Source organism: Chiloscyllium plagiosum, chromosome 7 (genome assembly GCF_004010195.1).
Source record: "Chiloscyllium plagiosum isolate BGI_BamShark_2017 chromosome 7, ASM401019v2, whole genome shotgun sequence".
Lineage (NCBI taxonomy): Eukaryota > Metazoa > Chordata > Chondrichthyes > Orectolobiformes > Hemiscylliidae > Chiloscyllium > Chiloscyllium plagiosum.
In genome coordinates this window covers 18721684-18737818 of record NC_057716.1, presented here as the reverse complement: position 1 = coordinate 18737818, position 16135 = coordinate 18721684, and the positions used below count along the sequence as shown (strand labels likewise).

The 16135-nt window shown below is 40.8% G+C and overlaps 1 protein-coding gene across 5 annotated transcripts in view; it reads right to left on the bottom strand.

Annotated features, from left to right (window-relative positions):
* LOC122551371 (transmembrane protein 237-like) overlaps window positions 1–14113 on the bottom strand; it is a 33814-nt gene extending 19701 nt beyond the window's left edge. The window contains exons 1-7 of one of the 5 annotated variants that reach the window (XM_043693135.1): window positions 13805–14113; window positions 10013–10044; window positions 7376–7389; window positions 6191–6244; window positions 3007–3126; window positions 2276–2375; window positions 827–978 (exon numbers count right to left, since the gene is read on the bottom strand). In XM_043693135.1, coding sequence (XP_043549070.1) covers window positions 827–978; window positions 2276–2375; window positions 3007–3126; window positions 6191–6244; window positions 7376–7389; window positions 10013–10044; window positions 13805–13825 — 493 coding nt within the window. In that variant the 5' untranslated portion in view covers window positions 13826–14113. Of the gene's footprint in view, window positions 1–826; window positions 979–2275; window positions 2376–3006; window positions 3127–6190; window positions 6245–7108; window positions 7338–7375; window positions 7390–10012; window positions 10045–11116; window positions 11369–13804 lie in introns of those variants that run through there. The other 4 variants (XM_043693136.1, XM_043693137.1, XM_043693138.1 and 1 more) reach the window with 4 other exon arrangements.
* Between the last annotated feature and the right edge of the window lie 2022 nt (window positions 14114–16135).

The following is a 16135-nucleotide window of genomic DNA, read 5'->3' as shown; positions in this document are numbered from 1 at the left end:
GAGCTGCCAGAGGAAGTGGTGGAGACTGGTACAATTGAAAAATTTAAGAGGCATTTGGATGGGTGTATAAATAGGAAGAGTCTGGAGGGATATGGGCCGGGTGCTGGTAGGTGGGACTAGATTGGGTTGGGATATCTGGTCGGCATGGACAGGTTGGACTGAAAGGTCTGTTTCCATGCTGTACATCTCTATGACTCTGACTATAAATTATGAAATTAAGTTTAGTATTTCCTAACATTATCAAGGAATACAAAGAGGAACAGCAAATTATCAAAACTACAAATTTATGCCTAACAGGAAACATAGATGATGAGTCTTGCTTCTTTTATAAAAGAGATTTTGGGATTATCTTGACTTGAGGTTTTTTTTAAAGTAAGAGTTTGAGAGAGCAAACACATGGAAAATGGTTCCACTTTTCAGTAAGACCAAAAATAGCTGTCAGAAATAGTCACTAAATAATCCAATAGGATGTTTAGAAGAGTCCTCTTTATCAGTGACTGACAAGAACAAGAATAAGGAGTGGGTGAAGTGAAGAGCACAAATGCTTTCAAGAAAACAGTACATGTGAAGAGAAAGGAATGGAAGGACCTGCTTGATGGGGTTAGGTGAAGGAGGGTCGCAAGGGTTCACCTGGAGTGTCAATACTGGCATGTATCAGTTGAGCCAAATGGTGCGTTCCTATGTTTGAATACAATAAATTCCCAATCCTTCTTACAGACTTGCTTCACACAGCATTTATGGTTTCTTAAACTCTCCCAACATCTATATGGCTAACTGCCTCCTTGAATACCAATAGTACCCATCTAGAACCAGTACAATTACTTACGGCTTCGTTCCAGAAAGACTTTGTCCACAGGCTGGCTGGAACCAGCTGATATAGCAAAAATAGGACCTTGGGGCCGGGGAACCTGCCCCTCACCGATAATGTCCTCTTCTTCCACTTCAAGTTCATTGCTGTAGCCAGCAGGCCGTGTTCTCCTGGTTGTTAATTTAATAAAGTGGTGTTAGAATTATTTTTTGAATACTGTTGAATGAAGGAAATAAGAGAGGGAAGATCACTCAATGAAAGGTTGCTAATCACTCATGAGGATAACTAAACTGGTCAACAAGGAGCTGAGCAATACCAATCTTGGGCATCGTCTCCACCATGCTCATCGCCACAACTTCAAGGGCAATTTTGGATGAGATTCTCCACCTCCCTAAATTCCAGTGCATTGCTCAAATTATTATCCAATTTCTGATTAAAAATCTTGATTAAACCTGCCTTCCTCACACTGCCAGTCAGCTTTCAGATCCCAATCACTTGCTGTGTGAAAAGGTTTCTCTTCATGTCCCTATTGCTTCACATAGAGTCAGAGACGTACAGCAGGGAAACAGACTCTTTGGTCCAACCTGTCTATGCCGACCAGATATCCCAACCCATTCAAATCCCACCTGCCAGCACTTGGCCCATATTCCTCCAAACCTTTCCATTCATACACCCATCCAAATGCCTCTTAAATGTTGCAATTGTACCAGCCTCCACCACTTCCTCTGGCAGCTCATTCCATACATGTACCACCCTCTGTGTGAAAACGTTGCCCCTTAGGTCTCTTTTATATCTTTCCCCTCTCACCCTAAACCTATGCCCTCTAGTTCTGGACTCCCCGACCCCAGGGAAAGGACTTTGTCTATTTACCCTCTCCATGCCCCTCATAATTTTGTAAACCTTTATAAGGTCACCCCTCAGCCTCTGACACTCCAGGGAAAACGGCCCCAGCCTGTTCAGCCTCTCCCTATAGCTTAAATCCTCCAACCCTGACAACATCCTTGTAAATCATTTCTGAACACTTTCAAGTTTCACAACATCTTTCCGATGTTAACTCTGTGTTCTTTTGTTCTTGAATCTTCCACCATTTTCTCCTCATCTAATCTGTCTGGATCCCTCAAGAGTTTGACTATCCCAAAGAAATTTCCACTCTTTTTCTCCAAGGAAAGCAGACCCAACTTATCCAATGAGTCTACATAACCAAAATTCTTTATCAGGGAAATGGAACCATTCTCATGACTCTTTTCTGCACCCTCTCCAATGCCTTCACATTTTTTTTTGAAAGCCTGGCATCCAGAATTGCAGACAATACTCCAGCTGAGACTGCAGGACTGTTTTGTATAAGTTTAGCATAACTTCCCTTCTCTTGTTTTCTATACCCTTCATAATTGGCAGAGGACACTTGATAAGAACAAAAAGGACAGACCCAAGACCTAAAACAGGACAGTTATTGTTAATAACACGCACTTGGTTCTCTTCTTGATTTTCCGAGAAACTTCATCATCCGGTCCAGTGTAGAAATTGCACACATCAGAAGCATTCTGCTGGGTGAAGGAGGTTTCCAATTCTATAACAAAGAATAAACGTTTATAAATAGACAGGAGCCTCATTTTCTTTTCAGAGCTTTAATCTGAAACATCCCCAACCTGAAAAGAACAAGTGGAAAAATATGCTGGCTGGTGCAACACCCATAAACACACCATGGTTGCGGGTTCATAATAGTCATCAGAACCGTACATGGCACAGGTGTGTGGGGATATGTGTATGGAATGGAAATGAGTGAGAATGTAGCAACAGGCATGGAAACCCACACCTGGCACATAGATGTGTAAGAACCAACACCTGATAAAACTGCAAAAGACAGAAAAAAAATGACAATTCTGCACTTTTTCACCATATTCTTGAACCACCCAACACATCTTCTGACCTCATCCTCTAATCCATTTCAACTCAGCTTCACACAATATCCCACAAATCAGCCCACCTACATTTATGCTTATAACAGAATCTACTTTTAGCAGGGGGAAAATTCCAGCAAGTTGCAGTTGATTGATACCCACTTAACTGAAACATGCACTTAACTGGGCAGTGGTGGGCTGACCTCCAAGAATAGCGTTGCAATTATTTCAATGCAAACTAAAATCTGCACCTCAAATACATCCACATTCCACAGGTCAGAGGAGCTTGACTGTACTCACCAGTTTCTGCTGATAGTTTTTTTTTCTTCTTTTTCTTCTTTGGAGCAGTATCCTGAAGGTCTGGGGTAAGGGGTTCTATACTTTCAGAATGGCGTCGCCCAGTTGAAGTCACCAATGTGTCTGAGGGACAAAGTGACAGACAAGTGTCAAAGAAGACAACACTATTTTACAATCCAATGACTCTGTCACTATATTGGGAGGTTTGTACCCAAGGTGACATTTGGGAAATTGCAGACAAGGTTGTGGTCTCTAATGAATTAGCAACTTTTAGCTGTGATGGCACGGAGGGCTGACAACTGTCCTCAGCTTCAAGCAAGTCAAATCAGCCAGGGCCTTGGTCCTGTGAACAGGATTGAGCTAATTTTTCTGTAACTGTATACCCATAAGCTCGCTGGTTGGCAACAGGTGGGAGGATAAGAGACATGTTGGTGCCCAAGGACAGGAAGATTTCAAGACAAAAATACCAGTAAATGCAGGTAATCATCAATACACTCAATCCTATTAGGTCTACAACATTCAGTGAACATTCTGTAGAGCTACAATAGTGTATGACAACACCACAGTAGTTCAAATTGAGCTCTTCATCTGTTACCTATCAAATGTTACATGTTCTTCTGTTGCTTGTAATAGGCAGGCTTTGTTCAACTAGCCTGCACTTGCAAAACTCAAAAGAAAACGTCTACTGTTAGACTTCATTCTTCGATTGAGCATCAATTGTTGAACAATTCTGAGTTAATAGCTACACTAGCATTTATTTTGAGATATTTAGTCAAGCGTGTAACCTGGCTTATTTAGGCTTGCTAGAAGTGATATATATTTTCATATGGAAAGATTCATTATCTGCAAACAAAAGAAATATGCTCAAGCATTGCACTTCCTTTGGTACCATTAGAATAGGGAGTCCATAGCTCTCCGTGGCAACACCATAGCAAATCAGAGGCTTGCCAACCAATCAGCATATTTTTTCTCCAATTGTATAAATTGTTGTGACTGTTTGAAATTTGGCATTCTGCATTTGTCCTGATGAGTGCAAGACAAGATTCTTCAGCAATGCGTTCCTCTTTTCAGAATAATTTAAAGATGATTTAAAACTAAAACCTTTAAATTATCAACATAGAACAGGTATCAAGCTTGGAGGCCTGCTGCTCTATACAGCTTTATGCCACATCACGCATTGCATTGACTGACTGAAATCCTGAGAAATCTATATGTAGGTTATTGCAGAATCAGCACTTGGATCAAATTATTCAATGTAAAACTTAGAGAACAAGTAGTTATACTTAACTAGCATGTAATTTGTAAACATTTGCACTTCAAATAGTATCTGCGCCCAAATGGAGTCACTCTCCATTTTGATCAGGAGACCCAACTATTCCAGGCAGGAGTAGGTGCTGATTACACAAGTGCTGACAACAACATTTGTAGCTGTATTAATTAAAAATAACATAACAATAATTTTAAAAAGGTCTTAACTAAACATCAAGATTGAAATAGTACCATGGGGCATTAAAATAAATGATGAGGATAAGAAGGGATTGATCACACTCATGAGTGTATTCCAGAGCCCGCCTTATACTAACAATATGTCACCAAGAACATATAAGCAAATCAATGAAAGAAGTAAACAACGCAGACTGAATCATGGGATATTTCAATGACTCCAACTTAGTTGGACAGCATGGTGAAAGGGGAAAACACAACAGAGCTTATACAGTTGTCACGGACCAGGCCAGACCCTCTCAAAACATTTCAACAAAGTAGCCCGGACCCATCAAAGATGTTGTGACACTTGAAAGTGTTCAGAAAAGATGTACAAGGATGTTGCCAGGGTTGGAGGATTTAAGCTATAGGGAAAGGCTGAACAGACTGGAGCTGTTTTCCCTGGAGCATTGAAGGCTGAGGGGTGACCTTATAGAGGTTTACAAAATTATGAGGGGCATGTATAGGGTAAATAGGCAAAGTCTTTTCCCTGGAGTCGGGGAGTCCAGAACTAGAGGGCATAGGTTTAGGACGAGAGGGGAAAGATATAAAAAGAAACCTAAGGGGCAACTTTTTCACACAGAGGGTGGTACATGTATGGAATGAGTTGCCAGAGGAAGTGGTGGAGGCTGGTACAATTGCAACATTTAAGAGGCATTTGGATGGGTATATGAATAGGAAGAGTTTGGAGGGATATGGTCCAGGTGCTGGCAGGTGGGACTAGATTGGGTTGGGATATCTGGTCAGCATAGATGGGTTGGACCAAAGAGTCTGTTTCCGTGCTGTACATCTCTATAACTCTAACTTTGCTAGTTGTTTTAAGCAGATGTAAGTGGATATTCCTTGAGTGATGCAGCTAGCCCAACTACTTAATTTTAAACAAAACAGAAATTATTTGCAAGATACCAGATGAAACACAAATAAAAGAGAACAGAATACAGAATAACGTAACCTATCCAAAAATCCAACAGACTACCCCAACTTAATGATGCTTTTCCAACTACTTGCAACAATCCCCATAAACACCTCTTTGCAAAAAATGGAAAAATCCAACACAGGTTTGTACAGAAGAAACAGATGACAGAGAGAGGGAGGATCAGCATGGATCTACTTCTTTGAATCCAGCAGCTACACAACTGACTGCTTGCTAACACCAAACCAAATCTAAGCTTGGGAGAAATGCTAAGCTGGGAGAACTGGTCACTGCCATTCATTATACAAGTGTTTTTTAAAAACAACTTGAAAGCCTTATTCCCGAGGCAGTATCTGTTATCTATAATCAAATTGCCCCTAAAACCCTTCAAACCTAGACCGACTGAGTCTGTGTTTATGACCCCCTGTAAAAAAAAAACAAGGACAACACAACCTTGTTAAAGGAGCAGCATCGTTACAGTGTATACATAACTTGTTTCTTATCCAGGATGTGTAAAAAGCCAACAAGCTGGAAATCAATACTGATATACTAATGGGAAATTAATCTGAGCAGACAAGAAAACAAAGTTGAAGGAAACATCTAGACAACAGTGATCACAATAGGATGAAGTTCAAAGTAATGATTAAGAGAGACAGAGAGAGAGAAGTAAGAGATTGAAGACGACAAATAATGAAAGGATGCAGTTGAAATGAATTAAAAACTAGAAAACCAGTAACGTTTGCATCCATCACCAGTTGGACCAGACACTGATGCAATTTTGATGCAACTTACCTACTCCGTTGCTCGCACTGGATTTTTTCTTTCTAGTTTTGTTTATAGATACATCTGTGATAGAGGTAACACAGCAATTAAACAGCCAGTTACTAGTCACCAATATTTACATCTCCACCAATTTAAACACAAGGAAAAACATGCAATTTTCACAAGAAAAAATATTGACATTAGAATAAAGTTCTCCCTGTATACCATCACAGCATATTGGATACTTTAAAGAAATATTTTCTTAAATTTAAACTATTAAACAGCATTCAATTATACTGGCTCATAGCAGATTGTGTTCAGTGAAATACAAATACTTTTGAGCAGAAATTTAGGACAGAAAATTAGTTATGACTAATTGCACTCCAAATAGAAATTTTAGCCTTCTCATATTTTTGTTGGCTGATTCATTGCATCCTTCTTGCAAGGGAATCTCTAACTGGGGTACAGGTTCAAATACATTACTCAATTTCTCAAAAGTTCACACTTAAACTATGATAGTGTGTCAGTAAAAATTCAGCTGTCTGGCAGGAATGCTTGAGACAAAATGAAGCTAGTGAACATGTGATGGTTATCTGATAATTAAGAGATAATTGGATGAGGGGGGTTTCTTGTGGCACACTGGTAGTGTCCCTCCCTCTGAGCCAGAAGACCTGAATTAAAGTCTCACCTGCTCCAGAGGTGTGTGATAACATCTCTGAATAGGTTGATTAAAATCAGCAGACGAGAACTTGACTGGATGTATTTATATAGAGGAAACATGTAATCAGTAGTGTTGGAGTTGGCAGTGGGTGAATCAGAATAAAAATCTGACTAGAAAAGTACATGCTGGACTCATCCACTATTTTAAATGAACAAATTTAACAAAATTAGTGTCAACAACCCTGAATGAGCATTGTAACTAAAATAGAAATTGCAAAGCAAACTTACTAAATTCAAATTTAAATATCATTCTGCAGGGTAATGATGCCTCTCAGTCTGGTCCCTGTCCAAACAGCATTCAATATCTGGTGATTATTGTATGCAATTCTGTTCTTAGCTGGAGCACATTATCTACAACTTTCTGCAAAAATAGCTGGACAGCAAACAGATGCAGCAACTCCTTCGCCCACCAGCAATTAAATAACAAGAACTGTCAATACAATAACAAGTCATCATGGATATCTGTGGGAAGATTAATTGAAATTAAAGGCCTACCTTTAGCTTTGCTGCTTCAGGCGCATTATCCAAGAAAAAGAAAATAAACAAGCTAAGTATACAGATATATTTTAAAACATTGACTAACAGAAAAAAATCCCAACAAGGGACCTCCTTTATCAGAGAACAACCCAAAGCATAGGCGTTCTGTCACTATTCCTCAATCACTCAATCTCTTGTCCTTTCAGGCACTCGTCTAATTTCTTCTTGGCCCTCCAGTTCAATGTTCCTCCCCATGTGCCATTTTCTATAAGTGGATTAGGCACTGAGCAAACAGGTTCTTATGATTTTCCTCTTACCCCTCAGTTAATCATTTTCTAACCTTTCCCCTGGGACTTGAATTCTTAACAAATGGGAACAACTGCACTCTATCAACTTTCTCAATTTCCTTCACAATCTTAAAAACATGGAACATCTCAAAACGCCTCCTTTTGCGAAGGGAACACATTCAACTTCCCTGAGTTTAAATTCTGGAAAAAAATTGATCCCTGGAATTGTCTTTGCGTCCTCCTTTGAAAGAGGATAATCTCTTATTGCAGTGGATACGACACATGCGTCCAAATAGGGCCAAGACAGCAACTTTCAGAGCAACAACATTAAACTCCTTGCATTTGAACTATCTGCTAATGGAACCCATAGCCTTTTCTTTCTTCTGCAGCTAATAGGATGGTCAAACATAATTTCCATTTATCCACAAAAGGAGGCGCAGTCATTATGCTGGAGTTACAAATCTGTCATCAACAACAGCAAAACATTTTCCATTGTTGGTTAGAGTATGGATTCCTGTCTTCTTCATGAGATCTCTGCCTGGATGCAAATCCAACCGACAGCACAAGAACTGCAACACAGATAGGCTAAGGAGGCAGGTTCCAATTCTGCCTCAGTCAAAACAAGGATTAACCCCCATGCTGTTGGCACCAATCAGATCCATCTATCTTTTCCAACGTGCACTTTTACACATATGTTGCAGTTGGGAGTTATGGATAATCACTGTCGAAACTCAATTTCTTTCCATTACATGGCTTACAAGAAATATCACACACCTGTCATGGCAACTGTCAGAAGTATAAACGGATTGATACTCAACCTATTTGACCACGTTATGGAATTACCTTCTTTAGTTGTCAAGTCCTAGAGTATGATTTGAGCCTACAGCTTTTGGCCCAATGTTGCCCACTGCACCACAAGCCTTCTATGGTTGTTGCATATTGAAATTTTAACTTCCTTCCACCTTTCTCTTCTTCAATCCTGAAGACTCACATTTTTATTGTGCTAGTGTTGTCTTGCCCAAGTGGTAGTACAAGCTGATGGCACAGTCAACTGTCAACCCTTACATAGCATCCAGCTGGGATTAACGAATGGACAGTGAGAAGCAGGAATCATGCTTGATTTCTCTGCTGCCATGAAAATTAGACAAAACTACTTTAATAACACCCTCCTGTTGCACAGATGGCATTGCTTCAAGTGATCCTGCACCTACTAGAAACTGAGGTTGTGATCTTATAGGTCGGTCCACATAATTATTTCTAAAACGAATTTAAGAGATCTGGATTTTGCTGGCTGGGTATGGACAACTCTCATTGCCCTTAAGTATGGTTATCTGTCTTATTGAAACACTACAACCCATGGGGTTTAGATGCTGTTGCACAGTACTTATGAGTGTTAAGTTTCAGGATTTTTATCCAGTGACACTGAAGGAATGGCAATATATTTCCAGTTCAGGATGGTGACTCACTTGGAGGGGACTTACAGATGATGGTGCTTCCATAGATTTGCTACCTTTCTCTTGAAGTCTACACAAGGAAGCCAATTTCCCACACACATTGAGGTCAATTATCACAAAAACTTTATTAGTTTTATCCCAGTGCTTTTCATCTCTAATTGATTATAATAATGGCTCCCCCTTATCAAATTTCACCACTAGCATAAAAAATACTCAAATCAAATTGCAGGAAAGAAATAATCTACTCAATTATCTTTTAGCAAAGCAAAAAGATACCCAATCACATTGTAGGAAAAAAACACATTCAGTCGAATTTCAAATCACAGAACTGAACGTCCAACACATAACTCAATACCCAGCCTGCTACCCACCTACCTAACATAGCTCACTGCCCACTTGCCCAACACCTAGGCATTTGCCATCAAACCAACACCTGGCCCACTCCTCAGCTAACTAACATACAGCTGGCTTCCCATCTGTGCAATACACAGCATATTCCTAACCTACTTCACTATACACCGAACCAACACTAATTCAGTTCTCATGTCCCAGTACCCAGCATGTAGCAAAACCATCCAATAGTTCAGCTATTTCAACCCAGGACCACTACTTAATAGCCCTAATACGAGTCCTAACAATGCAATACAGTCCCCAATCTCACAGCCTAGCCAACTGACCACCAACCCAATGCCACCAACCATTCAAACAACCCAGGACCAGTGCTTGACATCATACTCAATGACCCAGCATTCTGTCTCACTACCCATCCTCCACTCAAATTAGCCATCGACCACAGATCTATAATTTTCCAAATGTTTACTCATCACATTGTTTGTTACCCTCTGGTGGCAGAGGACAGTAACACACAACTATGTCTTCTGACTTATGTGCAGCACCAGTTTTAGCAGTCTTACCTTGGCACAGGTGGAAGTGTACGTGGTGGGCGCTGAAAGAAAACCACAAAGTCATCAGTATCAAGGATGACACTCTTAGACAGCATGCATACCACTCTCAGTTCCTGATTCAATCAACCATCTGGAGTCTGTTGGGGACATTCTGTCACAGTTCCTTACACAATCATTATGAAACCCAGAGGCCACAATCCAATCTGATATTGTAAAGGATGTTCTTTTCTAGATGTAACACTAAACTGAAGCTCTATCTGCCCTCAGGAGAGCATAAATGATCCAATGCAACTATTTGAATAAGGGATCCTCTCATTGTTATGACCAAAATTTATTATTGAATCAACAGCTCCATAAACAGTTTCTCTGATCATATATTGCATGTGTGTTTGTGGAACGTTTGTAGATATAAAGTGGACATTACCAATGTGCTTGAAAATGATAGTAGGTATCTAAAACACTTTGAGGGCCTCTGTATAAAAGGAAAGGAACTATATAAACAAAAATTTAATTTCTTCAAAATTGGTTTGATAAAAGAAAACTGCTGATAAATTGGGCTTTTAGAGTGAAAGTCAAGTCAAGTAAATACTGGATGGATTTAGGAGGTATTTACACAGGAATAGCTGGTGTTGTACAATCACCGATTTGTCTCCTCTGTACACAGAGATATTCTTGCACCTGCTAATACTGAATGTGTTATACAGAGATCATCTTTACCCGGCAATACAATGACTGACTTGTAATAATTCCCTCTTAGTGATGAGGCCACTAGCCAAATAATCCCACTAACTAGTGGTTATTGGGAACAAACAATTCCTCAGACCAGCGACTATACAATCCCTCTAACCAATTATCACAAAATGATTTTGGTTCCAGCAATGTGCTGGCAACTGTTAGTTATTCCTAATGCAAGGTTAGAGTTCTTCACACTGAACTCTAAGTTCTGCTGTAAATCTCTCACGCCAGCACTCAAAATAAAAACAGAAAAAAAAATTAAATCCACACAAACCCTATCAGCACTTGAATAAAGGTTAGTACTTCCAGTGGGATTCAGTATGACAAATGTTAACCTGATTCCCTTTTCCAGACCAAACTTAAATTCTAGCTTCTCACCACTTGCTTCTTCTTCATGGTGGCTGCGCTCCTTGAGCCTCAGTAAATGGGTCAGCAGCAACCTTACTTCAAACTAATCCTACTTTAAATCCACCTTCAGAAAGTGGATTAGCTGATAGACCATCCACATGACAGCTGTGACAGAGGGATTTGGAAATCTTGTCACCAAATTTAAAACACAATATGTTGAATATTCTTCCTCTTTGGGCTGACAATATAGAAATGACCATTCACTGTCAGTGAAATGATATTTTTGAAGAGAGTGAGGGATTGGAGATTGCTTAACAACCATTCTCATGCCAAATAGAATCACACAAAGGTCTTCATGACACCAAATTGACCTGATTAATAAAATCAATTCTTAATTGATTCTGGTCAAATTCCACAAATGATGGAGCTATCAGCCTCATCTGACATGTTGAAAATGTTGGGCTGCTTTCCTGGTAACTCAAATAAAGACCAAAACATTGCTAGTTCAAACCCCAGGTGCGAACATTAGTCATGGTGTATGTACGGAATGTGTTGCCAGGGGAACTGGTGGAGGCTGGGACAATTACAACATTTAAAAGGCATCTGGATGAGTATATGAATAGAGGGATATGGGCTAAGCATTGGCAAATGAGACTAGATTGGGTTGGATGTCTGGTCGGCATGGACGGGTTGAACCGAAGGATCTGTTTCCGTGCTGTACATCTCTATGACCCTCTCTCTGTCAGGACAGCAATTGCTTACATTTGAGCTCTGAACCCATATCTCGGGATGAACTCAATGGCTTGGGAAGGCAGCAGGGGAATCAGCCAAGTTCCCCCCGTCTCATAGTCAGGTTTGGGATTGGGATGTTCAGGACAGACAGTTGGGGCCCAACAGGTGATGCAGGGCCACAGAATGGCAAAGCGACCAGTGCCCAAGGAAGTGAAAATGAGGAAGAAACAACTCCTTCAGGAAGCAAGTGGAGACAATTCAAGAATTCAAAATTAGTTTGGCTGATGTGAGGCAGAGTAAGATTGTCACAAAAGCACAAAATTTGCACATGAAATCCATGAGTTCAAATTCTCAGCACTCCAAAAGATGTTGTTTCTTCGACATTTTTCCATTTTCACTTGCAACTGGGATTTCATTGGCCCAGATAATCGTTGATGCAACTTGGACAGGCGTTGTATGTCATGATCATGCATAACACCCAATGTTGTTGACTCCGTGGAAACTGCCCCAGAAAATTGAACTTTTCAATAGCCAATTCCCTTGGATCTGAAACTCTCAGAGTCCAATAACTGAGATTTCAATAAAGACCAAAAGAACTGCAGATGCTGTAAATCAAACAAAAGCAGAAATTGCTGGAAAAGCAATGGAGGAAAGTACAAACTGAGTATCAAGCTGACTGTAATTTGCAATCCTCGGAATAGGTGGGCAATATATCTTTCCCACCATTCATGTTAAGGTGACCGGTTCATCATCACATTTCTCTTGCAAAATAAATTTTAACTTCTGCTTTATCAATCCTCTTACATGAATCTTTCTGAAACAAATTATTAAATGCAGGTAATCTTGCCTTTTCTCTGTTTTCTTTTTAAAGCATGTGGATATTCTCCACTGGGATCAGGCATTATAATTTCCAGAGTTTAATTGTTCACAGAATTAAGAGAAAGTGAGGACTGCAGATGCTGGAGATCAGAGTTCGACCTCTCTATATTCCTTCCCACCTATCTGCTCCACCCTACCTTCTGACCTATCACTATCATCTCTGCTCCACCTACCTATCACCTTCTCAACTATCTAACCACCAGCCCCACCCCTATCCTCCCATTTATCTCTCAGGCTCCTTTCCCCCACGCCACATTCCAGATGAAGGGTTTATGCCCCAAATGTCAATTCTCCTGCTCCTTGGATGCTGCCTGACCTGCTGCGCTTTTCCAGCAACACATTTTTCAGCTGATTTACAGCATCTGCAGTCCTCACTTTCTCCTAGTTGTGTTTTTCCAGCACCACACTTTTTGACTCTTATTCTGCAAAGTGCAGAAAGAAACCATTTGGTCCACTGACTCTTTGAATAAACATCATTCCCTTATGTCAATCTGCTGCTTTTTGACCATACCCCTGCACACTATTACTATCAAATAATCATCCAATGCCCATTTGAAGGTCTCAACTGAATCTGCCACCAACACATTTCCAGGTGATGTATTCCATACCCTAACTACTCACTGCATGAAACGGTTTCTTTTTTGCTCACATCATTTAAATCTATGCTCTCTCTTTCATGTTCCTTTTACAAGCTTCTCCCTATCTACTCTATCCTGCCCGCTCATACTTTTGAAAATCTTCATTGAATCTCCTCTCAGGCCTCTTCTTTCCATGGAGAACAGTCCCAACTGCTTCAATCTATCCTCAAAATAAAGTTTCTCATTTCTGCAACCATTCTTATAAATCAATTCTGCACTTTCCCCATTACGTACTTAGCATTTCTCCAGTTTTATGCAACGACACTGACACCCGTTTAGCAAGAGTCCATTAGGATGGGGTCAGTCCCAGGGTACTGAGGCCAACAGCCACCACACCCAGCCCCTCGATAAGTAGCTGTTACTCAGAGGGGGATCTGCAGGTCCGGAATGGAGCCCCAGACGACACGGGGTAGGGTGCACACCTCCTCCTTCTACCCCCACCAACCCCCAAGTAGGACGAGGTACTCACCGCCTCCCATCGTTTGTCCATGCCGCTTACCCGTTGCTGTGGCAGCCACGGCACTTGGAGTCAGCGCTTGCAAACATCCAGTTCCGGGTCACCGCGCCGCCTGTCAATCAGTGGCGGTAGGTGGGATCAGAACCGCTGATTGGTGCAGACATCATCAATCAATGTGAAGAGGCGGGCCTTAGCTGTGGTCAGGTCCTGCCAAATCTGTCAGCAATGGACTATTTATTGGAGGTAATGTACTGTAGTCTCGAGGATGCTGTACTAAAAAAACTGGGAATAATGTACTGCACTCTCTAGGGATTATATATTGTGATTTCTGAGCAAAATGTATTGTGATTTCGAGGGATAATATTTTATGATTTCTGGGGGCAACATAATGTAATGAATGGGATAATTTACTGAAGTAATCCTACTGTAATCCTGAGGAGAAAGTGAGGTCTGCAGATGCTGGAGATCAGAGCTGAAAATGTGTTGCTGGAAAAGCGCAGCAGGTCAGGCAGCATCCAGGGAACAGGAGAATCGACGTTTCGGGCATAAGCCCTTCTTCAGGGCTGTAATCCTGAGACTAACAAACTATAATCTGCTGTAATATAATCTCTGGGGGTAATGTACTGTAACATTTGAGATAATAATCTGTAATCTTGCAGTAAAGTCTCGTAAACTTTGTGAGCATATTACTGTTTTGAATGGGGTAATACACTGCAATATCTCGGGTTATACAGTGTAATGATTGCAGTGTATTGTGAACTTTGTGCGTAATTTACTGTAAACTGAAAAGATAATTTACTGACTGGGGATAATGTACTGTTATCTCTGGGGACGCATTCACTGTAATTAGTGGGAGATAACAAATGGGGAAGCATCAAGCAATCTCAGGATCTGTGTTTGACGTATCATTCAGGAAATGCCGCCCGACCCACTGCCTAGTGCCATTTGATAACTACCAGATGAAAGAACAAACATATATATTGATTTCCAATAGCCTTTATGGCTGCATCTATCACAGTGAAACACAATGTCATCTGAGAATGGCTGAACACTCTGCATTATGTGTCTGGCTGGTGAGTGACTATGATGTGCAGCACTGTGTAATATGCTAATGGTATAAATCTGAGAAAGACATTCATCAGTGCTGGTAATGGGTTGTACTTATTCACTATTACAGGCAATGCAGTATTCATTTCTCTTTATTGGGACGTGTACACGGTTGGCATGGTCACATTTGCTACCCATCCCTAATTTGCCCCAGGAGCATGTGATAAACCTCTTTAAGATAATAGTGCTCTGATGATGGAGTAGGGCAAGAAAATCCAGGATGTTGACACTGCGGAGGTGAGGGATCACTTTCCAAGTTGGGGTTGTGTGACTTGAAGGTGATGGTATCATAGAGTCATGAAGGTGTACAGCACGTAAAAAGACCCTTGAGTCCAACTCATCCATGCTGACCAGACATCCCATAACAATCTAGTCCCACCTGCCAGCAAGCAGCCCATATCCCTCCAAACCCTTCCAACTCATATACCCATCCAAATTCCTTTTAAATGTTGTAATTGTACCAGCCTCCACTGTTTCCTCTGGCAGCTCATTCCATACACATACCACCCTCTGTGTGAAAAAGTTGCCCCTTAGGTCCCTTTTATATCTTTCCCCTCTCACCCTAAACCTATGCCCTCTAGTTCTGGACCTCTCCCCCCAACCCAAGGAAAAGACTTTGTCTAATTATCCTATCCATGTCATCATGATTTTATACACCTCTTTAAGATTACCCCTCAGCCTCCAACACTCCAGGGAAAACAGCTCCAACCTATTCAACCTTTCCCTATAACTCAAATCCTCCAACCCTTATAAATCTTTTCTGAACCCTTTCAAGTTTCACATCATTGTTCTGATAGGAAGGAGACCAGAATTGTATACAATATTCCAAAAGTGGCCTAACCAATGTCCTGGACAGCCACCACATGACCTCCCAACACCTGTACTCAGTACTCTGACCAATAAAGGAAAGCATACCAAACGCCTTCTTCACTATCCTATCTATCTGCGACTGTACTTCCAAGGAGCTATGAACCTGCACTCCAAGGTCTCTTTGTTCAGCAACACTCCCTAGGACTTTTCCGTTAAGTGTATAAGTCCTTCTAAGATTTGCATTCCCAAAATCAGCAATTTGCATTTGTCTAAATTATCTCCATCTGCCACTCCTCAGTCCATTGGCCCATCTGAGGTAACCTTCTTCGCTGTCCACCAAACCTCCAATTTTGGTGTTATCTGCAAACTTACTAACTATATCTCTTATGCTCACATCCAAATCATTTATATAAATAACAAAAATTT